This window comes from Rutidosis leptorrhynchoides, chromosome 6 (genome assembly GCF_046630445.1).
Source record: "Rutidosis leptorrhynchoides isolate AG116_Rl617_1_P2 chromosome 6, CSIRO_AGI_Rlap_v1, whole genome shotgun sequence".
NCBI lineage: Eukaryota > Viridiplantae > Streptophyta > Magnoliopsida > Asterales > Asteraceae > Rutidosis > Rutidosis leptorrhynchoides.
This window is the reverse complement of record NC_092338.1, coordinates 115564842-115592739: the sequence shown is the minus strand read 5'-3', so window position 1 is coordinate 115592739 and position 27898 is coordinate 115564842. Positions and strand designations below refer to the sequence as shown.

Here is a 27898-nt window from a genome sequence, read left to right as displayed (position 1 = left end):
CGATTGCAAAATATCATATTAGAGGAAGATTTCACTGCAATAACTTACCAACTTTTTGTATGCTTCTCAACTTTATACTACTTACTATTTGTGATTTTAGTGTCATCCAACATATATTTTAGAGAATTGGGACATAATTGAATGCAAGAGTTAGCTAGTTATAATTAACAACGGGTTTTGAGAGTGTGGAGTACATATTTTCAGCTACTTTGGACGCACTCCGTATTATCCATGACTTCAATAAAAGCCGCAAAGGACTTTAACTCAACAAATACACTTGATTCCGATTCAGTAGGTTTTTTACCGCTAGCTTTGTCAAGTTTAGATGCCACGAAATCGAATAATAGTGGACCCTTATCCTTACGAAGATTGGACCCATCAATGACACTATTATTGGGCCCCTCCACTAAAACGCCCAATGAAGCCGGAATGGGATCGACCGGCCCCAGAATCAATAACAGTAACATAATTTTATTATGCGTTCGTGATGTACATCCTTTAAAGCTCCAATTACAATATGCCTCCCGTGTGCATTATTTGTACCACAAGAGTGCGCGCAAACGTAACAAACTAACGGTTCCTCTGCTGACGTGGCACCACGTTTTCATTTTACTCGTCACTTGTTCGCTGCAACTCACCAAAATCACTTATTTCCCTCTCTACTTTACAGACAGCAAAGCTTCTTCATAGGTATATTCAGAACCCTAATTTTCGTCAATTCGTTTTTCAATTGATATCATGTTCACATGTTCATGTTTTTGATAGATATAGTGAGCGTACGTATCTATCTCTCTCAGAACACTGAATCTTGCGTATTACTTGATCTAATTTTTTGAAATTTTGATTTAACTGATATAATTTGATTTTGAAGTGATCAATTTGATATCATTCTTGTTTTTGTCATCAATCGCTCAGTTAATTTACCAGGTAGTTAATTACAAACTGGAATCTCATAGGTTTACTTGTTTATTTATAATTATGCTCTTCTTTTTGGTTTTCAGGTGATTTTTAGGGCTTTTTTGGTTAATTTGCCCGTTGCGATTATTTTCGATGATGAGTCGTTGCTGGAGATGCCGGTACTTTAGCGTATTTGCGTTGTTGTTTCTTGTTGGACACGGTTCTGCGCATACTGATAATCTTGACGGTATTTATTCTCGATTCTAGAGTGTTCTGGTGATTCTTACGTTCTGTTTAGTGATTGATACGAACTTTGGCCTCTAGTGATGTTATTAGCTGATATGTGATGAACTAAAATGTCAAATTTTTTTATTTTAATCATGTTGGTGTATATCCTGTGTAATGCATATACAGCACCATAATCATGCTATGTTGAACTGTATGTAATGTTTGTGTGATTTTTGGCAGTTAAAGCTCTTCAAGATCTGTATAGGTCATTTAATAGTCCACCACAGCTCGAGGGATGGAAATCAAGTGGTGGTGATCCATGTCAAGAAGCATGGACTGGAGTTTCCTGTTCTGGGACCTCAGTGATCCAAATGTAATCATAAGTATCTTACACAGTTATTATCCATATACAGTAACTAGTTCTATGATCATATGTATGTTTTAACTCATTTCAACCATTCAAAAAGTGTTTCTTCTGCATATGACAGTTACAAATGAATTTTGTTTTGTAACCTTCCAAAGTAAACTACCTATTGCAGATGGTGCCTAGAATTATATCCTTTATATGATATATGATCAGCTTACCTTACTTCACTTGACTGACAGTAAACTTGACAACCTGAACATTACTGGAATTCTTGGTTACCAGCTCGATAATTTCCGCCACTTGAGGCAACTGTAAGTAGCTTTGATTGTACTACTGTAAAATCAGATGCATTCTGTTTTATAATTTTGGTGATTTTCATTATAGGGATGTTAGCAACAACAATATTTACGGTGAAATTCCATATGATCTGCCTTTGAATCTAACACACTTGTAAGATTCACTCTACCTGTATTTCAATACAAAATGGTACTCTTTTGTATGTGATTCTGTTGTTAATATCCATCAACATGTGAATGCAGAAATTTGGCATGCAACAATTTAAGCCAATACATACCTTATTCATTATCTTCCCTGAAATATCTTCGACAAATGTAAGTTACCCCTCCCCTTAACTTTCCTTCATCTACAATCAAACATTCATGATATTTCTCTTGCAGGAATTTGAGCCACAACTATTTGACAGGGCCCGTTGGTAATGTATTCACGGGCTTAACATGCCTCAAAGAAATGTACGATATGACCTATTCCATTTTTATATCCAAATATATCAAACATGTGTTATGACCTCTTTCATTTATATGACTTGACAGGGACCTCTCATACAACCAATTTATAGGAGACCTTCCAAGTTCCTTTGGCACGCTTAAAGGCTTGTTACGATTGTCAGTGTTCCTTTTAGTTGATTGATATCTAACAAATACGCTTGTTCATGTATGTTGTTGATGTGAGTTATACTAATTACTGGCTTTCACTATTCAGGTTCTTGCAGCATAATGAATTCACAGGATCAGTAATCTTTCTAGCTGGCCTTCAGCTAACAGATCTGTAAGCTTTATAATTATTTATCAATAGCATTTTAATTGTTTTGATGATGCTGAATTTGAATGCATACAATGTCAGGAACATACAAGAGAACCATTTTAGTGGAATTATCCCGAAACAGTTCCAATATATACACAATTTGTGGTAAGCTATTGCAGTGACTATTTCTCAATCATGTTATTATAGTTTCTATTTGTAGATGACTCATTTATATTACCTTTTAATAATCAAAGGATTGGAGGTAATATGTTCGACATAGGTGGCAGTCCAGCGTGGGACCTACCTCTAGATAATCCGCTGGAGCAGCAGAATATAACCACACCACCATCTCCACCATCTACCGAGTCAAGTGCAGTTGAGAGTTATCCTATGACAGAACCCATCAAACACGCGAAGAAAAAAACGGGCACAAAAATAGCTGTTATCATCGTTGGAATTATTCTTTTTGCAGCTTGCCTGATACTCTACACCATGCACCGCTTACATAAACATGGTAAAAAGTTGAGAAGACCAGAGAGCAGTGACAGCTCGCAACATTCCCTTCCAGTTAGTATGGCCAGAGGTAAAAAGTTAATAATGGAAAACTGTAATTGAATGATACTTTAGAATCTGATGTATTTTATGTTACAAGATGTTTATGTACATCATGTGTTACAGATAATACGAGTACAGTTCTTGAGGAGAGTCCAGAAGTCTCGTTTATTAGCTCACCTGCAACTCACGTAAAGCATGTAGCTCCAGTTCGTAATAAAGTTGTGAGAGTGAATAGAAGAAGAAGTTTTGCTATGAGGAATAGAATGCACATAGGTGCAAAGTTATACACTGTGGCTGAACTAGAACTAGCTACAAATAGCTTCAACAGAACTAATTTTCTTGGAGAAGGTTCTCTAGGCACTGTGTTCCGAGCCGAATTCCCTGATGGCCAGGTATGTTCTTGACTTTGTTTTATCAAAAGGTGGTTAAGTGGCCGGGTCAGGAAAGTTTTTTGATGGGTCAAAACAGGATCAACCCATTCGTAAGAGATATAACATAATCCGAATCAACCCATTCGTAAGTACACGAGTCAGACAGTGCCACCTCTAATTTTTATGTAAACAAATCAAAAAATTTGTTTTTGTCTTTTTTTCCCTTCTGCAAGGTCTTTGCTGTGAAGTGCATCAGCACAGTAGTACTCTCTCTTCATGAAGAACAGCAGTTTCTGGAGGTGATCTGGACTGCATCCCGTTTAAGGCATCCGAACATCATAACACTTCATGGGTACTGCGTAGAACAGGGACAACATATGCTTGTATATGAATATGTAAGAAGCCTCTCGCTTGATCATGCTTTACATTCTGAAGCATATATGCCTTTATCATGGGGACTTCGCCTTCGAATTGCTCTTGGAATAGCCCGAGCTTTGAAGTGAGCATCTCATTATCTTGTCATTCCAAGTTTTTTTTTTTTCAGGAAACAGCAAATAATTATTATGTTTATGTTTATCTTGTTCTTGTAATATTGTCTCTTTCAGCTATATGCATTCCACGTGTGTCCCTTCTGTGGCTCACAGAAATTTGAAGGCTTCAAATGTTTTACTTGATGAAGATTTAACTCCTCGCATATGTGACTGTGGTCTAGCTGTTTTGAAGCCCCTCACGATCAACAGTGCTAAAGCTGAGGTACATGCGTAGTTGATAGACGTGGCATATTCAAACCCACTTACAAATCGGTCGATTTGGGATGTGTTTAAAGTGAATAGGGTAAACAGAGAAATAGCTAAAAGGGAAGTGGGTCAAAAGGGTTGAACAGGTTGGAAGTTGTTCAAAGTCCAAATAGGCCAAGTCAACCCATTCATAACTAATGCTTACATTATATAAAATAAAATTTTGAAAATGGACAAAATGAATCTGCAGGTCTGCCTACATTGACCTGGCCTTTTAGTCGTATAAAAAAACAAATGACTTGTTTTAACCCAAACCCATCTCGAAGCATTAGACAACCTGTGTGACCCACTCATCTTGCTACCTCAAATGGGCAGAGATTTCTGGATTACGTTACCTACACTTCACTTAATAAATATTTAGATAATTACATGTTTAGCTATACAGTTCTTCCCAATTAGTGTTGCATTGAATCCAGGCAACAGACATTCGTTTGCTTGATAAAATATGCAATGTTATACATGTTAGTTATAGACTGAGCAAGGTGCAGCCCATCAACAGACACTTCAAATTTTCTGATTTTCTTCGTTAATTAAATGCATCAACCGGTCCTTATGATGTTGATTTAATTAGGCTTCTGAAACGGATAGTGGTGGCATTGTTTCTGAACACGTCCAACCCCTATCTGGTAACCTGAAGGATGACATCTACGCATTTGGAGTGCTGCTCTTGGAACTGCTGACTGGAAAGAAGCCTTTTGACGGGTACAGTTTCGAATGTTTGATTAAGGTAGCAAGACGGGTAGTTGGGCGGGTTGGGTAACACGTTGAAAGTGGGCAACACGTTGAAAGTGGGCAGGTACTATATGGTTTGGTCTGTTTAAAATAAACCTGAAGGATGACATCTACGGTTTGACCCATCTGATATGTTCCATTTTAGCTAAATATATGGTTTGGTCAGTTTAAAATAAAACTAAAACTAAAACCAAAACTCATCAGAACTGTTACGTCTCCGTATTGTAAAATTATGTAATTACGTCGTGTTAAATGATAAATTTCTTGTTTCTGGTTTTCCATATTTGGTTTAATATTCGACAGACTTGAACCAAAAGAAGAGAACTCCCTGGTTCAGTGGGCTTCAACCCGGCTTCATGACAATGAGTCCTTGAATGAGATGGTTGAACCGGCCCTCCGAAAAACAATCCCACCAAAGGTTCTCTCACGATTTGCTGATATTGTCTCGCTCTGTACTCAGGTAACAGCATATATTTTTTATTGTAATAATTCAATTGCAGACTGGAAAACGTTATTATTGTTACTAATAATAGAAAGGAAGTATACAGGCGGAGAAAGGATTCAGACCATCTGTATCAGAAATCCTGGAATCATTGACGCGTATGCAAGATGACTACCACAGACTGAGAACAACAGCAGATACAGATCTTGATACATATGAGAGGTCTTTTCGATCAACACGCTCGCGCTTCCTCGCATCACCAACAATGAGCTATGTGTCTATCTGATCTTGCAAATTAGTTTAGTTTGTTTGTCAAATTCCAACAATTTATTAGTCAAAATCAGATATATGTTACAATATGTTACAGTTGCTCGTTTGTCAAATTCCAACGCAGGCAATAGTTTTTCATTGTTGCTTCCTACTTCCTAGCCATGGATCCTTCAAAAAGATAAACACAGTCACTCTACATACACAACAAAGTTAGTCAGAATTGTTTGTTAAGATTAAAATTGAAATACATATAAGATGCATATGGTAGTTTAATTGTATATTCAACTTCTAAGCAAGTACAAATAGGTTACTTGCTTGGAACTAGTCATAATTGGGTGTTCTTGTTGTTGTTGTTGAGTATGCTCTTAGTAAATCTTTTGTTGTGATTTATTTCAAGGACGGACTATCTAAATCTTGCCAGACTAGTCTTTCCAAGAAGTATGTCATAGTTGAGAGTAGTTTTCATAAATTTTTTGTTATGAATTAGTTCAAAGATCGACAACCTATATCTTTTTGTTCCTTTTTTCGTTTATTTTTTGGCGATAATATTTTGTAGTTTTTTGTGATGGTAATCGGTCCAACAACAGTATCAAAAATTCTAGTAGAGAAATATCAAACAACTGCTTTCTGGACAGATGTCTGGATAGGGAATCGAAGACTGTACGAATTGTACCAGCGGTTGTATCGACTGGAGACAAATAAACTGGCTTCTGTTAACTTGCGGATCATAACAGGTGAACATGGGTGTAGTTTCAGTTGGGCCTGGGTCAGGCAACCAATGGGCCGTAGCCTGTGAAATGTCCCGTTCATATTGATTATAAACGTTCCATATTAATTGATTTCGTCGCGAGGTTTTGACCTCTATATGAGACGTTTTTCAAAGACTGCATTCATTTTTAAAACAACCATAACCTTTATTTTATCTATAAAGGTTTAAAAAGCATTACGTAGATTATCAAATAATAATAATCTAAAATATACTGTTTACACACGACCATTACATAATGGTTTACAATAAGAATATATTACATCAAAAATAAGTTTCTTGAATGCAGTTTTTACATAATATCATACAAGCATGGACTCCAAATCTTGTCCTTATTTTAGTATGCAACAGCGGAAGCTCTTAATAATCACCTGAGAATAAACATGCTTAAAACGTCAACAAAAATGTTGGTGAGTTATAGGTTTAACCTATATATTATCAAATCATAATAATAGACCACAAGATTTCATATTTCAATATACATCCCATACATAGAGATAAAAATCATTCATATGGTGAACACCTGGTAACCGACATTAACAAGATGCATATAAGAATATCCCCTATCATTCCGGAAAATCCTTCGGACATGATAAAAACGAATTCGAAGTACTAAAGCATCCGGTACTTTGGATGGGGTTCGTTAGGCCCAATAGATCTATCTTTAGAATTCACGTCAATTAGTAGATCGGTTTACTAATTCTTAGGCTACCAAGCAAAAGGGGCATATTCGGCTTCGATCATTCACCCATATAATGTAGTTTCATTTACTTGTGTCTATTTCGTAAAACATTTATAAAACTGCATGTATTCTCATCCCAAAATATTAGATTTTAAAAGTGGGACTATAACTCACTTTCACAGATTTTTACTTCGTCGGGAAGTAAGACTTGGCCACTGGTCGATTCACGAACCTATAACAAATATGTACATATATATCAAAGTATGTTCAAAATATATTTACAACATTTTTAATACGTTTTACTGTTTTAAGTTTATTAAGTCAGCTGTCCTTGTTAGTAACCTACAACTAGTTGTCCATAATTAGATGTACAGAAATAAATCGATATATATTATCTTGAATCAATCCACGACCCAGTGTATACACGTCTCTGGCTAGATCACAACTCAAACTATATATATTTTTGGAATCAACCTCAACCCTGTATAGCTAACTCCAACATTACTGCATATAGAGTGTCTATGGTTGTTCCAAATAACATATATAGATGGGTCGATATGATATGTCAAAACATTTGCATACGTGTCTATGGTATTCCAAGATTACATAATATATTAGAATACATGTATAATACAATATAAGTTAGCTAGGATATGATTAATATAGATTTGTTACCAATTTTCACGTAGCTACAACAAGCAAAAATAACCAATCTTGTTTTACCCATAACTTCTTCGTTTTAAATCCGTTTTGAGTGAATCCAATTGTTATGGTTTTGTTGGTCCCTTGATAACAACAGGAGTATTGTAGAGGGGGGTGAATACAATTTCTTTTCAATTAACTAAACAGTTAAACTCGATTAGTATTCAAGCATGCAAATAAATAGAGTCACAGGTAATTTTCAACAGTTATTCTTTATTGATTGAATCACAAAGAATCACAACTATCCTTGGCGGAATGATAGTTGGTTGATACAGATTACCTAGATTATAGTTAAGAGGTAAACTAACAGCTATTACACGTTTTGACTCTATAAAATAAACCCACACCACTAGTTGTAACAATAGCGGATACAACAATTTATAGTAGTCCTATTAACCGTGTAATGGTTCTATTGTCCACTGGTACATAGGATGTCTGTACTTGTGGAGACAACTATATCAGAGAGCATGCTCTCTTCTTTCCTCTTTGGTAGCTATTTGCAGGAACACCCCAATTCGGTTTGGCACCACTATTTGATTAAACAAATAGAATGTTGTGTTCCCTAGGTGATGACAAAGTATAACCCATATCTGCACATGCGTTAACCTTCTGCATTCCCACATGGTCTTGTAAGGTCACTTGTCAGCCGCCGACGCGTGTCCTTTTCTGTTCAACTTTGTCTTTGACTTCTGTTGAATAGTACCATTGATGTAGACCACTCGAGAAATGACTATGCTTATAATGGAGCATAGCTGTCTTGTGTAGTGAGCTGCATTCCAGCTGTGCTGGTTCTTCATTGCTGAGCCACTTCATGTTCTTGATTTGCTGAGTACACATCCTGTGCTGATTGAAGAACACTGTCTACCTTGTGTTGGTAGACTGAGCAGCAAACTAAACACTCGACACAGCAATATCTGCTGTCTATACAGGAACAAACTTGTGCTGACTGCACATAACACTTTAGTGCAAATAAATTACAGTTTTGTCATAATTAAATCCTTAATTATTTTGGGGACTCTACACTCTCCCCCTATTTGATGATGACAAAACCTATGACATGTAGAGAAAACACTAAAGTCAGCACGGAGAGACCTAAAAAAATAGGCAGTAAATTTGTCCCTTTTTAAGTTTGTTTTGGGATCTTTTGCTGAGTTATCCATATCTTATAATTTGATATGATTTTGAAGATAAACTCATTTCACTTTCATTGCAGCACAATATGTACAGTAATTACAACAACAGCAGAATGAAAAGTGAATTAAATAAAAGCTACAATTTGAGCACATAGGAGACTATCTATCTTTATCTTTTTCTCGTTCTTCTTCAGATAGCTCCTCTTATTTGATTCTCCAGGCTTCAGGGAACAGATAAGGTACATCAGCAGGGTCAAACACAGGGATATGAGGAGGTAGAATGATGGGGCCTTTTCCGGTTGGTCCTTCACCAGTGGATTACTTTCCTTTAGGTTTTTGAGAGAGGACTTCATCTACATTTATCACTGGTGCATTCCCAAACCTTGTTGCTTTCTTGAAGAGCTGTTGGAGTTCAGATTTAAGTGTATTTTTGATAGCACTTTCACCTTTACCAATGAAATACTCCAAGATCTCCATCCATTCACTAAATCCAAGGGATCTTAACTCATCATAGTTTATTCTTTCTTGAACTTTATTCACCCTTACAACATTGAACGCTCTTTTTGACCCTCTGTTTACTTTGATGATCCTGCTAGGATTGGATCTTCTATTCATCACATCACCATACCTACTCCTATAATAATGATCAGGAAATTCACTGGTATGAACAGATTTATAGGAGCAGTAGCAGGTGCTTTCTCAGCAGCTTCAATCTTATCAAATGCCTTATCCTGTTTTTTGACAATGGCTTTGGCTAATTCTAGAGACTCAGCCTCTTGCTTTCTATCAGCAGCCAATTTGTCTTCTATATCCTGGAGCCTTACCCTCTCAGCGAGTTCAACATCAGCAGCTTCCCTTCTTTGAATTTCAGCTTGTAGACCCAACAAATACTCGTCGGCAGTGATTTTCAGGGATTTTGCTATTTCAATCATCTTTCTACCCTCTTCAGTTCTAAGGGCAGCACGATACTCCCTTAGATCCATACCCAGCTGGCGAGCCTCTTGAAATTGAGCTTTCTCCTCATCAGTAGAGAGCCTTTGACCACTTTTGTTTAAGTATACACCAATTTCAATGCCATAAGTCAAGGCAGTGATGTAGAGTGGCTGATCAAGGGGATGATGCAGCAATCTAACTTGGCGTATCCTTTCATTGATAGCAGCTTGTCTTTGCTCAAGCAATTCCTGTACAGTGATCTCCAGCCGGTAAGCATCTCTTTCATCTGGATTCATTTTAAATAAGTCTGGCTCACCACGGGTAACTGAATCATCTTCCCAAGTTCTGTGTTTACCATGACGTTTTGGGGGAGATGGAGGATACATGATTGATTCACCTATGCTAGATGAACTCACTGGAAACTGATTGACACGATTATTCTTTGTTCTGTTAAAATAGGTGAGGGTCTGGGGAGAGATAGGTGATTGAACAAATAAATGATTTCCACTACCCCAGACTGTAAAGTCAGCAGGAATAACCGTATCATCATCTTGATTAGCACCCAGCTCAACCACCTTGGCTGGGTCTTCAACACTTGTAACACCCGGCAGCACACTTCTGGCTGGGTCTTCATTCACAGCACTCCTTGCTGTGTCTTCAGTACCAGCTGACTGATTAGTATCAGCTGGTACAACCACCTCAGTATCTTCATCAGCTACTGTGACGATCGCTCCAAATCCATATGGACGAACACGTCATTCATCAATTTCATTGCGAGGTATTTGACCTCTATATGATACGTTTTGTAAACATTGCATTCTTTTGAAAAGGCACACCATAAATGAATATTTAAATCAAAGGTTTTCGACATCTGATGATTTCTACATATAGACAATCATCATAAATAATAGTTTACAATAGTACTTCCGTTGACAATGCAGTCAAAATAAGATACATGGTGATGATTTGGTGAATGCAACGTTTCCTTGAAAAATATGTCATGTAAGACTCCATGCACATAGCTTGTCTAACATATAAGCAAACAGCGAAAGACTTGTAGGGAATCTGAGAATAAACATGCTAACAAGTGTCAACACAAAGGTTGGTGAGTTCATAGTTTTAATGTTTTGCATAATCTGTACATAAAGGTGGATCACAAGATTTCAGTTGTTTCATCTTAAATGTTTATCAAAATATTCTACAAAATTGAGCACCCTGGTAACTAAACTTAACGTATATATAATTTATACCCTTTGTATAATCATCTTAATAATACACGCAAACCAACGTGTACACTTCTCAAATAGCATACGTCCGTTAAAAGGCTAGTGCTCTAGCTCGGACGGGGATATCAAGCCCTATGGATCCATATACTACTACTCGCGCCCACCAGTTCTTATAACCGGCAGTTACTAGTTACCAAAGCTAAGGGATTTTCGGTTCAAACTCAGTATAGAATTTAGTATGTACTTGTGTCCATTGTTTAAAATAAAGTGCATGTATTCTCAGCCCAAAAATATATATTGCAAAAGCATTTAAAAAGGGAGCAAATGAAACTCACCTTAGTAGCATATAAAGTCGTTCACCAAAATGTGATCGAAACTCGGATTACCAAATAATCGTAGATCTCAACCTAGAGAACATGTGTTGGTCAATAAATGTCTATCAAGCTAGGTCAGGTCATAGTGTATCACAATCCTAATGCTCGATATAAACATACAAAAGATATCCAATGTTATTTCAAAAAGTCAATTTTGACAATAATTCAACAAAACGAGACGTGCCTTATATATGGATTCATTTACTTGGATGGTAATATTCAAAAATCCAATTTATCATTCTTACAAACAAGTTTCAAAAGCAATTTCAATCAATGTCAATCATAATTCAGTTGATCATATCTTTTAATTCGTTTACCGAAATTACGCGATTCCTAAATGAAAAGTTATTGATTTTTCGCCAGCTTTCCAAAAACATGCATATCATATACCTTTTATCAGTAATATATGTATTTACTTCGTGATTCATCATAACTGTTTAACGACAAAATTTAGCATACAAGCATGCATAAATATATATACTCGAGCACTAGACATGGATACACAATTAATGTATAAAAGATAAAATATGAGTGCTTACGTATCAATATTGAGATTCAATATTGTAGGAAAGTACGTAGACACAACAGAGATGATAAACACTAGATTTGATTCACAAATATACCCTCGAACATTACCCATAACCTCCTTGGCAATAACCCATAATTTCCTTAGCTCTATCCCGCTCAAAAACCCATTTTGAAAGTGACACGCTCATAACCTCGTCGTAGTATTTTAGGTATATATACTACTAATAATAATATTATAATAAGATTAATAATAATAATATTAATCTTAATAATAATAATAATAATAATAATAATAATAATAATAATATAAAAAAAAATAATACGGAGGAATGAATCGAGCTTTTATAGTATGTGGCCTGCTACAGTACCTCATGCGATCGCATGAGTTTTCAGTGTTTTTGCCATGCGATCGCATGGCCGCCTTATCTGTTTTTGTTTGCTAGTTCGTCGACATCAAATAGTGTTTACTGTAGCAAATAGTGTTCACTGTAGCAAATAGTGTTTACTGTAGCAAATAGTGTTTTACTGTAGGAAAGTCATTTTTACTTGTACATATATATATATATATATATATATATATATATATATATATATATATATATATATATATATATATATATATATATACATACATATAATTGTTCATGAATCGTCGAGAGCAGTCAAATGTAATGAAACAGTTCTAAAATTTTGAGATTTAACTTCATAGACTTTGCTTATCGTGTCAAAAATATTAAATCATTTAAAGATAAAGTTTAAATTTGGTCAGAAATTTCCGGGTCATCACAGTACCTACCCGTTAAAGAAATTTCGTCCCGAAATTTAAGTGAGGTCGTCATGGCTAACAATAAAAATGTTTTCATGACGGATATGAGTTGATAAATAGAATTTTATCACCGTTGAATTATATGGATAAAACAATCCGATTTCTCGAAGCGTATGAGAGAAGTTATCGTAAAAGAGTGAAATGAAAGAATAGAGATTCGTCTTAACTTTTGACGTAGTTACGATTGATTTTCGGAATTTAAGGAATAGAAAATCTTCATAATCTAAATAAGATTTGATTCTTCGAAATTTGCGGAAATTAGGATTTTCTTTGATTAAATGCGTAATATGCCTCGATTGCTATGTCTGATATTTCGCTATAAATTGACCTCTTCCGTTTCATTTATTTTCACCACTCCTGTAATCGTATTTCTTATTTCATACATCCCAATAGATTGTGAAAATGCTTAATCCAGTTCTGATTCTTGATATTTTCCTGGCTATCGTATCCTTCATTCTTCTTTTTCATCTGCCATCAGAGGAAGTTATTTTCTTCTACTATTACCTTGGAGTTATAGTGTTTTTCATTCTCCCGTGTCTTTATATTGCTATACGCATTGATATACACGGTTAGTAATTTCGGGGTTGTTATTGGGCTTTATATTCTCCATTATATTTCGGAGCTTCATGCTTTCGTTTTCTCTTCCCGACCTTAAGTCAAGCGGATAATGGTCCAGAGTTCGTAGGTATGAAGTTTCAGATGAACATAACTAATGTTCTAAGAAAGAAATGGTAATAGTACAATATGACTTGTCAAATTACCAGAATACCTCGAAAAAGACCGAATCATTAAGAAAATATTTTCTTGATATTTTTATAGATTATATAGAATGAAAGAGTTATGTAACATGGTTCATGATGAGGGTATGATCTGTGAACCTTTATCACATTCCATTAAAAACTCAGCATGACTTACTGTAATATAATCACGTTGATCAAATGTCATTATATTATACTAACTCATGCTTCAGTTCCCAACACTACTTCAAAGACATCCATTTTTCGAAATTTCCAGAATTTAGAAACTGAAACAGTTTCTTTTATGATATAACACATATAGTGCGAAGAGATGAATGATTTCAGATAAGAATAGTTATGAAAATATCTTCAGAAATATGGAGGATATTTATAACGGAAGATACGATGATATCTTATAATATTTAAGATAAGATGATGATAAAGAATATTATACGTAAAGGTTTTAGAGTAAGGAGCAAGGTATTCGCTAATGATTTCAGCAGACACTGAATCATTTGGATTCTTTGAAGGTAGATTTAGTCTTTGTGATTTGTCCACAGGCTCCTTCATGGTCTGCTCAATCCGTTTTTCAGTTCCAAACCTTCTCTTTTTCTCAGCTTTACCACCATACTATTCTTTATCATCAAACTTTTGACTGTTAAGTTCGTTTACAGTTTTTGCTGCTTCATCAGCATTGTTCCAATTTCAGAGAACTATTTCATAGTCTGGGATGTTTTTCAGAAACTTCACATTCGAAGTATGTAAGTCTAGAAGATAGATGTTATCTATATATAACTGTTGTCGTATAAAATGCTGCGAGATTCAAATTACTGATTGCTAATTCCCGGTAGTTGGTATGACAATTACCGTTACAAGATGTGGATGAATACATGATAGGGTTTCAATGAGTATAATGAATTTTTGGAAGGTCAAGGATCAATGAAGTTGTTGGTAAATTTACTGCTAATGTGGTGGAACATAAAAGGTTCTCCAGTAACAAAAATGTATATGTCAAGGTTATAATAAAACTAATCTGAAAAGTCGAAATTGACTGGTTGAAAGTGGGGTAAAACTGGATACTTTGAAAAATAAATTGCAAGGTTATTTTTGGTAAAAACAACGCTAAAGGATCTTGCACAGTTTTGAAGTCAAAGTATAGATTTGAAAGATGTAGAGATCTAAGAATGATGTCACCGGTTCAGAGTTATGACTTGGATTCTGATCCGTCAATATCAGAATATGTATTTGAATTTGTATGGAAACGATTGTATATCGCTGTGAGCATAGTTAATAATTTTTGAATCAAAGTTGAAGAATGTACAATATAACATATTAATTGTGAACTTATATATTTCCCGGGAATTACCTACCCGTTAAAGATTTCACAAGTAATATTTTGTACAAAAGAATTTTCATTACAGTCTTTATGAAAATATATGTATGTATATTTCTTCAGATGTAATACGGATTTAATGAGTTAATATCATATTAAGCTCATTTGATTTTCAACTTGACTTAAAAATGATTAATCTCTAAAACATTAAAGATTACATAGTCTTTGCGGAGTATTTCACTAATGAAATCAACACTTCATTATTTATTCTTATTGATATTCCTCAGTGAAGGATGTTGGTGCTCGTGGAATTTTTGTGAACCTTACAAGGCACAGATGATGTTTTCTGGAAAGTTTCGAGTACATCAAAAATGAAAATGTAAAATCAATTATGTAATTGAATAATACACTTGGTTTATTATGAAATGGAATTCATTAAGTTGAAACAGAGATTGTAGTTAACAATGGTTAAGTTGTTAAGGAAGGATGTACATCATTGCATATTAGTAATATGAACTAACCGAGTAGTACCTACCAGTTAAGATTCACACGTAATAGCTTAGTACGAAAAGATTTATTTTGATTTCAAAATTCATATATATTAAATATACATAAAATTTCTTCAGGGGAAATGAGTTAATACTTCATCGGTTATTGTTGCTGGTATTTCTTGGTAATTACGGTGCGTATGACATTGATGCTTGTGGAATAGATTGTGAAGTTGAGGTTTGCGATGCGGTTGTTGTTGTTGGTGGTAATGGTACTGTTGGTGTTGTTGTCGGTGGTACTGTTGATGCCGGTGATGTTGCTGGTGCTTGTAACCTTTGCACCATATTCTCCAAAGCCACTACCCGAGCGCGAAGCTCGTTGACTTCTTTTACTACACTGGGATGATTGGCGGTTCGGACGAGCGGATGAATAAGATCCAGAATTTGAGATAGTATATTATCGTGACGAGATACTCTGGAAATGAGAGATAAAATGGTGTCTCGAACAGGTTCGCCGGTAAGTGCTTCAGGTTCTTCGCCAAGAGGGCAATGTGGTGGATGGAAGGGATCGCCTTCTTCTTGTCTCCAATAATTAAGTAGGCTACGAACCCATCCCCAATTCATCCAGAATAGATGATGGCTAATTGGTTGATCCATTCCAGTTACACTGTCTTCGGAATTCAGGTGAATATCCATATCGGAATAGCTGTCAGAGTTTAAGGAATTTGAACTAGATACGGGATCCATCTTGTATAATTAGGGAGATGATTTTTGATATGAATTAAATTATAGAATTTAGATTGGTACTCTTCAATACATAATTTACATATGTATATATAATACCAAAATTTCATAAATCACGGAGGAATTTTCGGAAGATGTCAGGAAAAGTTTACAGTAACAGATACGCTAAGATATGAATTTTTTCTATACACTATCTATGCAATCATTGCAATATTATACACGTTTAGACTTAAGATGATAAACATGTAATTTCCGACAAGAAATGATAAGCAAAACTTTTAACATGCAGACACGGTCGAAGTTCAGACTTACTAATGCATCCTAACCACTATTAGTTAGACACACTCATGCAAGACCTGGTTCGCTAGGACCAACGCTCTGATACCAACTATGACGATCTCTCCAAATCCATATGGACGAACACGTCATTCATCGATTTCATTGCGAGGTATTTGACCTCTATATGATACGTTTTGTAAACATTGCATTCTTTTGAAAAGGCACACCATAAATGAATATTTAAATCAAAGGTTTTCGACATCTGATGATTTCTACATATAGACAATCATCATAAATAATAGTTTACAATAGTACTTCCGTTGACAATGCAGTCAAAATAAGATACATGGTGATGATTTGGTGAATGCAACATTTCCTTGAAAAATATGCCATGTAAGACTCCCTGCACATAGCTTGTCTAACATATAAGCAAACAACGGAAGACTTCTAGGGAACCTGAGAATAAACATGCTAACAAGTGTCAACATAAAGGTTGGTGAGTTCATAGTTTTAATGTTTTGCATAATCTGTACATAAAGGTGGATCACAAGATTTCAGTTGTTTCATCTTAAACGTTTATCAAAATATTCTACAAAATTGAGCACCCTGGTAACTAAACTTAACGTATATATAATTTATACCCTTTGTATAATCATCTTAATAATATACGCAAACCAACATGTACGCTTCTCAAATAGCATACGTCCGTTAAAAGGCTAGAGCTCTAGCTCGGACGGGGATATCAAGCCCTATGGATCCATATACTACTACTCGCGCCCACCAGTTCTTATAACCGGCAGTTACTAGTTACCAAAGCTAAGGGATTTTCGGTTCAAACTCAGTATAGAATTTAGTATGTACTTGTGTCCATTGTTTAAAATAAAGTGCATGTATTCTCAGCCCAAAAATATATATTGCAAAAGCATTTAAAAAGGGAGCAAATGAAACTCACCTTAGCAGCATATAAAGTCGTTCACCAAAATGAGATCGAAATTCGGATTACTAAATAATCGTAGATCTCAACCTAGAGAACATATGTTGGTCAATAAATGTCTATCAAACTAGGTCAGGTCATAGTGTATCACAATCCTAATGCTCGATATCGACATACAAAAGTTATCCAATGTTGTTTCAAACAGTCAATTTTGACAATAATTCAACAAAACGAGACGTGCCTTATATATGGATTCATTTACTTGGCTGATAATATTCAAAAATCCAATTTATCATTCTTACAAACAAGTTTCAAAAGCAATTTCAATCAATGTCAATCATAATTCAGTTGATCATATCTTTTAATTCGTTCACCGAAATTACGCGATTTCTAAATAAAAAGTTATTGATTTTTCGCCAGCTTTCCAAAAACATGCATATCATATACCTTTTATCAGTAATATATGTATTTACTTTGTGATTCATCATAACTGTTTAACGACAAAATTTAGCATACGAGCATGCATAAATATATATACTCGAGCACTAGACATGGATACACAATTAATGTATAAAAGATAAAATATGAGTGCTTACGTGTCAATATTGAGATTCAATATTGTAGGAAAGTACGTAGACGTAACATAGATGATAAACACTAGATTTGATTCACAAATATACCCTCGAACATTACCCATAACCTCCTTGGCAATAACCCATAATTTCCTTAGCTCTATCCCGCTCAAAAACCCATTTTAAAGGTGACACGCTCATAACCTCGTCGTAGTATTTTAGGTATATATACTACTAATAATAATATTATAATAAGATTAATAATAATAATATTAATCTTAATAATAATAATAATAATAATAATAATAATAATAATAATAATAATATAAAAAAAATACTAAGGAATGAATCTAGTTTTTATAGTATGTGGCCTGCTACAGTACCTCATGCGATCGCATGAGTTTTCAGTGTTTTTGCCATGCGATCGCATGGCCGCCTTATCTGTTTTTGTTTGCTAGTTCGTCGACATCAAATAGTATTTTACTACAGCAAATAGTGTTTACTGTAGCAAATAGTGTTTACTGTAGCAAAGTCATTTTACTGTAGCAAATAGTATTTTACTGTAGGAAAGTCATTTTTACTTGTACATATATATATATATATATACATACATATAATTGTTCATGAATTGTCTAGAGCAGTCAAATGTAATGAAACAGTTCTAAAATTTTGAGATTCAACTTCATAGACTTTGCTTATCGTGTCGAAAACATTAAATCATTTAAAGATAAAGTTTAAATTTGGTCAGAAATTTCCGGGTCATCACAGCTGCCTCAAATAAGAGTCCTTTCCTTAGGGGCTGATTGTCCCTAGGAGCAGATTTCACCCTTTGTTTATCTATGGGCATGGGTTCAGCTGATGGTTCTTGTGTTGATACTGGCTCAAGTGGAGGCAGGTAGGGAACGATAGCAAGATGCTCCCCCTGAATATCATCATCATCAAGATTGATTGTTTCTGCTGGCTTATGTTGTGTCGCTGGCTGTGCAGAAGATGTTGGGCGGGAAGATGAGCTGGTTTCTAACATAGCATCTAACCACTTCATAAAAATGTCAGCTCTAACTCCTCCCCCTGACTCAGTAGATGCAAGATAATCTTTCATTTCTTCTGGAGTCATCCGTTTGATCCTATCTGCTCGCTCAGCATACAATTTTGCCCTCTTTTTGTCGTATTTGACCATGAATTTGGCATTTCTTTTTCGTGCATCCTTTTTGAATTTATCAATGCCAATCAGGTCATCATCAATGTCCCTCTTTTTGGGGGTCAGCCATCTCCTATGCTCAATTCTGTGGCGTTTAAGAGCAACATAGGCATCCCATTTGACATTGAAGGCATCATTTAATTCTTGCTGTCTCTTCTGATGTCTCTCCAGTTTTCTTTTTATTCTTCTTTCAATAGTTTGAGAGACAACAAAAGCTTCAGCAACAGCCAGTGTAGAAACATCACTGGGCTTACTGCCAGAACCAATATCATCCACTGATGTGGCAGACACACTGGGTTGAGATTCACCAGCTGCCTGTACACCAGCTTCAGTATGAGCGTTGCTAGGCTTAGTGCCAGAGTCTTGACTAGTAGAACCATCACCACCATCACCATCTCTCCTTGGTTGTTTTGGAGCCTTTTCATGCTTATGCTCCCCCTCTGATTGTTTTCTCTTTTTGAGTTTCTTTTTAGATTTCTTCTCCCCCTTTTTGTCATCAGCAGGGGCAGAAAGGTGAACAGGGGAGACCTGTGCCTCAAGGTCACTATCTGAATCTGTAACAAAGAATGCAAAATTGTTCCAGTCAGCAACTTCAGGAGTAAGATGGGCACCAGGATCCACGCCAAATTGTCGAAGAAGGAGGTTGGAAGACCTAACTTCATTCCTTGCAACACCCATCGCCATCTGCTCAACCATGGCCCTAACATCACCCTGTAGGGTTAGCCAGTCGATGCATATTTTCAACCATTTGAACATAGGCAGAAGCAGGAATCATGTTAGCCATTTGCTGTTCCTGTGAATCCAATCTCTCATGTAGCACCGTATTTTCTTCATTAAGAAAAAGAATTCTGCGATTAGCAGCATCTAAATCAGCTTGAAGACGGGCAATGTCCTCAGTATACTCATTGTGAGAGATGATTCGTTTCTTTAAGTCCTCCTCCTCTTTATGTTGTTTGACAATGGCAGCCACCGCAAGATCTGCAAAGGCACATACTTGTTTGAGCTGGGCTTCAATATTGGAAGTGGTAACCTGCCCAGCATTACGTATGGCTTCAGTCACACTATCAACAATAGCAGTGCGAATGGTGGCCTGTAGATCAGGTGTAACCTAGGCGAGTGTCTTATAGACAGCCAGGGTGGAGATGTCAGCTACCTCATCAGCATTAAATTTAACATAGCTGGTTGAGGGGTGGTCAGAAGCAGCTAACACAGAACTACCTCCGTGGGGTGGTGGAGGTGGAAGGTCAGAATCTGACTCGTCACCATGATCACCATCATTTTTACCTTCACCTGAAGGTTTAGAACCACTGGTATTCTTGTCAGCATCATGAACAGCATCATCAGTGAGATCCACTGGTTTATCTTTGGTACCAGTCAAATTATCATGAGTGACTGGTTCATCCTTACCAGTACCTTTATCAGCATCACCATCAGAAGAAGATGATGATGAAGAAGCTGATGAATCAAAAGGTACTGGTGAATCAGGAATATTCTGCATAACATATTTACCAGTAGAGGGATCTCTGATGCACTTGAGAGGCCTCCATGTACCAGGCCATGGAGAAGCAGCTGGAGCCATGCCAAAAAAATGATAATATGGCTGCTCGTTGATCTGTTCTAAAGTAGCCAACCTCTCATAAACTTCTTCTCTAGCTGGTCGATCAAGCTGAGACAATAGTTCAGTCAGCTCTTCGCGAGGCAATTTGCTGGCTGAGACTATGGCAGTTTAAGGATCAATAGTTAGCTGATCCACCAGCAGAGCAACTCTGGGAGTAATAGACGCTCCCCGATAGATGAAGTTAGGGACAACTTCATCAGGATCTGGCACCTGGCACACATAAGGTTTCTTCTCAGCAGAAACAGTAGCCTGAGAAGAGTCAGTAGTAGCAGAAACAGAGATACCAGCATCCATAACGGGTTCTGTAGAATCAGTAGCAGCGGTAGGTAACTGTGCAGTAGGTGAAGAAGCAGCATCTCAGTAGTAGCATCAGTATCCACCGTTGGCTCTGTGGGAACATAGCCAACATAGCCAGCATTAACAAAATCAAGACCCTCCAGAACAGTATTACCTTGTGAACCAGAATCTGATGGAAAAGTAGCACTTTTACTAGCATCCATGATAACATCAGATGGAAAAGTAGCACTTGTACCAGCTTCCATGATAACATCAGATGGAAAAGTAGCACAAGTACTAGCATCCACAATAACATTTTGTGCATCGGTAGCAGCAGCAGACGCAATGTCATCCTTTGGTTCAGTGACAGGTTCATCAAGTAGAACATCCTTGACAATATTGCCAATTACCTTTTTAAGAACAGGAGGATCCACTATGATTTCATCTTCCACTTCAAGTGTAGTAGTAGAAGCAGCAATACTGGGAGCAGTATCACCAGCAGCTGTAGAAGCAACAGTACTAGCATCAGCACCACCAGTAGGAGAAATAGTGGCACCAATACCAGTAGCAGAGGCAGCAATCTGCTCAGTAGGAATAATATCATCTTTAACTTGCTCCCCCTCTGCCTGTTCATCTACCCTGCTAAGAACTGAAATAATAGAACATTTTATGTTAACAACTGTAGAACCAAATAAATTTGACTCAACAATTGCATCTGTTGTTGGTCTCTGGGGACAGACTGGTGATTTGGTCAGCCCTTCGAATGAGACAGAATAAGGTGTCTGTAAGTACAGCTGTGACTCTGCTGACTCATTGGTGACACATGTTGAAACAGATAGTGCAAGAGTTCTGGCTGGTAATGATGTAGGAGTGAGACTCTTATCATGATCCGAGTAACATAATGGCTGTGTAGAATCCTGAGCATGTTCAACACGATGAGGGCCCAGCTCAAGTTTTCTTTGAGGGTCAGGTATGTGCTCTGCTGATTGTACTGGCAGCAGAGGATATAGCATTAAGTTCAATTTTGAAAAATGTGGAAGTGTCTGGCTAGAAGAGTATGGGTTACTACTCTTCTTAACACTAGTTTTAAAACCAGTCAGCTTGGGAGCCAGGGTTATACCTTGAACTCCACATTCATTTTTCAAGTCAGCAGATAAAAGATTTTTAATGATGTTAGAATTTTCTGCTGTTTGGTCTAGAAACGCACCAGGTTCCATAGCCACATCCTTTGCAGGAGCAGCAGTTGAGACTGGTGCAATCTCCCCTGTGGTGAGCCTGGAGCCAGCTTTTGCTTGTTTGGATTTGCCTGTTACCAAGAAACAGTTAAGCAACGGATTCCAATACTAGAAGTGGATAGTCAGTATATAAGACTAGGGTTGTTCTTTATGATCAGAGAGCACTAGATTCTAATACAACTACTGCTTTACCAGTATGTGAGACGGTGGCTGTACTAGTTAAGGTAGCTGGCTTCTTCCTTTTTACAGCTGGCTTTCGCTGAGGTCCCTCCCCCTCAGCTGGTGCAGCACCAGAGGCAGCCGGTTGGTTCACTCCACCTCGAGCAACAAGATACTCAAGCATGCCTGGTGTCAGGACATTATATGGAGCAGCAGGAGCATCTTTTGGCATTCCCCCTTGTTTTGGAGGTAGGTCGAATGATTCATCAGCAATCTGCTGGTAAGCTTCACCCAGCTCATTTTCAAAAACAAGGCTCAAAAACCTTGGAAAGGGGATTAAGTGTGTTCATTTAGGTGAAAGCACCATTTCCCTTAGCCTTAAGTAAATTTCACCGGCATAATCAATATTTCGATTGAACAGCATCCCATGACCAATCTTCAGCTCAAAATCTGAGCACTGATCAAAGCTCCCGAACTTTTGACTGATGCAATGAGTCAGCAAGCCAAAGAAATAGTTCCACAGAGGTGGCATCTACCTCCTTAAGGGCGTATGAGCCACTGGTCCATCAAACCCTATAATCTCCAGTACCTCTCTTCTAAACTCATCACTGGTTGGTGAATTAACGAACGAACCAATGGGTAATTGGAGAGCACGTCAGATGGCATCAACAGTGATGGAGCTGGCTAGGGTTTCAGTCACCATGCCACGAATACATGGAACGTTCTGTTGAGTGGTGGCCGTGGTGGCAGTATACCAGAATCTGGCCAAACAAGTCGGATAAAGACGAGAAGGTACGCCGGTAATAGCTCGAGCCAGTGGTGATTGTCTTATGTAATCGATAAGCGCATCATAACCCAAGTTGGCTTTAGATTTGGGAATTGAAAGGGCATGAGCAGCATTGCCTCTTGATAGGCAAATAGAATAGTGTTCTGGTGCATTTGCAGCCCTAACAAGGCTTGGGTGCAGGTTGAACAGAGGGCCCTGCACCACTTGTTCTTCAATGACCGGTGGTGGTTGCTGTTCCGGTTATTGTGGTGCTACCGGTTGTTGTTGCTGTGGTTGTTGTTCCTCTGGCTGGTTTGCAGCAGGTGGTGATTGATGTTGTTGTTGTTATGCCATTGATGATTTCGTAGAAGATGGATGTATGAATTGATTTGAAGATTTGGGGATTTTTAGAGAGAAGAGTGTGAATTTGAAAACTGAATAACCGAAGGTTATTATGGAAGATAAGACACTCTTTTAACCGTTGTGATTGGGCGAAAAAGGCAGGAGAGAGAAAATGACAACTTCCATTAGCAGGTGCGTAGGCAGATGTGACAGACTGGCACACTCGAGGGGACACAGACTGATGATTTAACGTATATACGGCTTGAACACTCATACCTCCCATTCAACATTAAATGCAGTAGGTTTTAATTTTCAAAAAAATTTAAAAACCACAAGATAAGGTTTGTATTAAATACAAAATACTTTGTTACATTTAATATGTCATGAATTTAATTTAAATCATTGGAAGTAAATGAGTTTCAGATTTAAGGAATCATTTAATTTTGTGAGCTATTTATTATTTCAATTAAAAACATTTTGAGTAACCAAAATATAAAATACCTTGTTGTGTTGAGTGTTTTACATGTAGGCAGTAAGTTAACAAAAATGGCTTACTGGTTTACCCTACATGTTGTAGAGCCAGCCCACTAACAAAAGTTGTCTTTTATTTAAAGTTCAAGCATACCCAGCTCAGAGATGAGATAGTTAAAACGTTTCTCATCTAAGGGCTTTGTGAATAGATCTGCTAACTGCTGGTCTGTTGAAATAAAATGTAGCTCCACATCTCCTTTTTGAACATGATCCCTTATGAAGTGATATCGAACGTCAATGTGCTTTGTTCTTGAATGCATCACAGGATTATTGGTGATAGCTATTGCACTTGTGTTGTCACAGTAGATTGGAGTCTTTGTAACATGAACACCATAGTCTTTCAGCTAGCTTTGCATCCACAGTACTTGAGCAGTACAACTACCAGCAGAAACGTATTCTGCCTCAGCAGTAGATGTGGATACAGTATTTTGATTTTTGCTCGTCCAGCTGACTAGCCTACCACCCAATAACTGGCAACCACCAGTAGTACTTTTCCTGTCTATTTTACACCCTGCAAAATCAGCATCTGAATACCCAATTAGCTCAAAATCCTGGTCTTTGGGATACCAAAGACCACGTTTAGCAGTAGCTTTCAGATACCTAAATATCCTTTTTACTGCTAGCAAGTGTGACTCTTTAGGATCAGCTTGATATCTGGCACAGAGACATGTGGCAAACATAATATCTGGTCTGCTGGCTGTGAGATAAAGTAGGGATCCAATCATACCTCTATATTTAGTGATACTGACTGGTTCACCATTGGGATCAGCATCTATTTTAATAGTTGCTGCCATTGGAGTCCCTATATCTTTTAAACAGGTCAGACCAAATTTCTTTAGCATATCTTTGATATATTTATCCTGACTTATAAAAATTCCATCATCAAGTTGTTTGATTTGCAATCCCAAAAAGTATTGCAAGTCTCTTTGTAAGCTCATTTCATATGTCTTTGACATAAGTTTTGAAAAATCTTGACAATGTTTCTCATTTTTAGATCCATAAATAATATCATCCACATATATCTGTGCCAGCAAGAGATCACCATCTGTCTCTTTTGAGAACAGAGTGGTGTCAATTGTTCCAACTTTAAAACCTATACCAGTGAGATACACATGAAGTGTCTCATACCATGCTCTTGGAGCATGTTTGAGGCCATAAAGAGCTTTGTCTAGCTTGTAGACATGGTCTGGATATTTACTGCTTACAAAACCAGGAGGCTGTTTGACATAAACTTCTTCTTGCAGCTTCCCATTTAGAAATAGATTTAACATCCATCTGGAATACCCTAAAGTTCATCTTAGCAGCTTATGCCAAGAACAATCTGATAGCTTCCATCCTAGCCACTGGAGCATAAGTCTCTCCATAATCCAATCCTTCTTCCTGTTTGAAACCTTGAGCTACCAATCTAGCTTTGTTTCTGATCACAATCCCATCTTCATCCATCTTGTTCTTGAAAACCCACTTGGTACCAATGATTTTCTTAGTTTCATCATCAGGTTTAGGTACCGATGTCCAAACCTTATTCCTATCAAACTGGGAGATCTCTTCTTGCATAGCTCCTGCCCAGCTTGGATCTTTGATTGCTTCATCAGGACATTTAGGTTCAATGGTAGACACAAAATTTACATGCATACAGAAATTGCTGGTTGCATGCCTTCTTGTTTTAACACCACTAGCCAGATTACTAATGACTTGCTCAATTGGATGCTCTTTTGTCCATCTAGTGTTATGAACAGGTGAGGTTGTCGTGGAACACACAACATCTTGATCATCAGCTGGTTCAAAGGTATGAGCAGCAATTGGAGACAACTGTTCAGTATTAGTTTTACCAGTACCAGCTTGTGATCCTTCAGAACCAGTAGACCTATGCTCAAGTTGTAGGACTTCAGTAGAGCCAGTAGGTCCACTTGGTTTACACACAGATAGAACAGAGTATTTCATCTCATCATCAGAGAACCCAGCAACATGGATTGGTGAGGGATTTGCAGCTGGTTCCTCTTCATCATCGAGACCTTGCTGAGTAGGCTCTTCAAACAATAACTCTTCATCTTCTTAACTAGAAGATGAAGCTGGGGTAGTTTCATCAAATGTAACATTAATCAATTCTTCAAAACAACCCCTTCTTTTATTGAAAACCCTATATGCCTTTGACATGTTGGAATATCCCAAGAATATACCTTCATCAGCCTTAGCATCAAACTTACCCAACTGATCCCTATTGTTTAGAATGAAACAGGGAGTGCCAAATACATGAAGAAATGAGATTGAGGGTTTTCTTCCTTTGAGAACTTCATAAGCAGTTTTCTGATGTCTTTTCACAATTAGAGATCTATTCTGGGTAAAACATGCAGTGTTCACAGCTTCTGCCCAATATGAATTTTTCAGCCCAGACTCAGCTAACATAGATCTTGCTACTTCAATGAGAGTTCTGTTTCTTCTTTCTGCAACACCATTTTGTTGAGGTGTTCTCACAGCAGAAAAGTTCTGTGAAATACCTTTATCAGCACTAAATTCTTCTAATATAGCATTTCTGAATTCTGTACCATGATCACTTCTTAGCTGTTTCACCAGTTGCCCATTTAAAAGCTCCATTCTTTTGATAAAATTGATAATTTCATCAGCAGCTTCACTCTTTTGCTTCAAAAAGAATACCCATGTGTATCTGGAATATTCATCAACAATAACCAGTGTATACTTCTTCCCACTACAGCTGGCCACATTGACAGGACCAAAAAGATCCATATGAAGTAAATGAAATGGTTTCTCAACAGATGAGATTTGCTTTGATTTGAATGAGGCATGGTGATGTTTTCCTTTTTCACAACCAGGACACAGTCTGTCCTTTACATAAGACATGGTGGGTAGCCCAGACACCAAACTTCTACTGGATAATTTGTGAATATCTTTGAAGTTGAGATGTGAGAGTCTCTTGTGCCATAACCATTTCAGGTTGTCTGCTGCCTTCGAATAGAAGCAAGTATCAGTTGTTGTGACTACTGTGTTCATGTCAATTTGATACATGTTTTCATGATGTTTTGCAGTCAGCAGTGGCTTCCCTGTCTTATCAAAAATAGTGCCAATTTTCTTTCTGAATTGGACTATCTTGTTCTTGCTTGTCAGTTGGCTTATGCTGAGTAAATTATGTTTAAGCCCAACTACATATGCAACATTTGAGAATGTGACATTCCCATTAGTCAAAGTACCAAAACCCTTTGTGTAACCCAATGAATTATCTCCATACGAAACAACTGGACCATCTTTTTCTTGATATTCCATTAGCAGGGACTTACATCCGGTCATATGTCTCGAACATCCACTATCGAGATACCAGATTTTCTTGTTTTGAATGCCCTGCACAGTAGCTAAGAGATTAGTTCTTTTTGGGAACCCATCCAAGGATGGGTTCTGGAAGGGTCATCTTTGATGATCTCTTCCTGTCTGCTGGTTTGCTTGAAGAAGCAGCAGCAGACGGGGTTGGGGTAAAAGGACACCGGTTGGCTAAGTGAAACTTGCTGCCACATTTGTAGCATTTTCTCACATTTGGTATCGGTGATGGGTCATACACATTGTAAAGGGGATCGGGGCGATGTTTGGTTACTGTCTCAATAAGCTGGTCAAGCTTGACTGTCATAATCTCAGTGATAGACAGCTCTTCATTCGAGTCCACTTTTGCTTTTCCCTTAAGGGCAGCTTTCTTCTTGGAACCAGTACCATAGTCATGACGTATTGCTTTGCCTTTATCATTTGACGAGCCAGCGTGGGAAGTTACTGGCTTGTCTACTGAAGTTGATGAACTAGAAGAAGTCTTTCCTGCTA

At 37.2% G+C, this 27898-nt stretch overlaps 1 protein-coding gene across 1 annotated transcript; it reads left to right on the top strand.

The window, feature by feature from the left end:
* The first annotated feature begins 231 nt into the window (after nucleotides 1-231).
* Nucleotides 232-5716, top strand: LOC139853995 (protein STRUBBELIG-RECEPTOR FAMILY 2-like). Its single transcript, XM_071843329.1, has 19 exons — nucleotides 232-460; nucleotides 872-927; nucleotides 1002-1076; nucleotides 1165-1189; nucleotides 1366-1498; nucleotides 1732-1803; nucleotides 1877-1942; nucleotides 2032-2103; nucleotides 2170-2241; nucleotides 2323-2394; nucleotides 2492-2557; nucleotides 2633-2698; nucleotides 2788-3116; nucleotides 3212-3480; nucleotides 3693-3958; nucleotides 4065-4212; nucleotides 4828-4958; nucleotides 5292-5448; nucleotides 5537-5716. The coding sequence occupies exons 1-19, from the start codon at nucleotides 232-234 to the stop codon at nucleotides 5714-5716; spliced, it is 2484 nt and encodes an 827-aa protein (XP_071699430.1).
* The last annotated feature ends 22182 nt before the right edge of the window (nucleotides 5717-27898 follow it).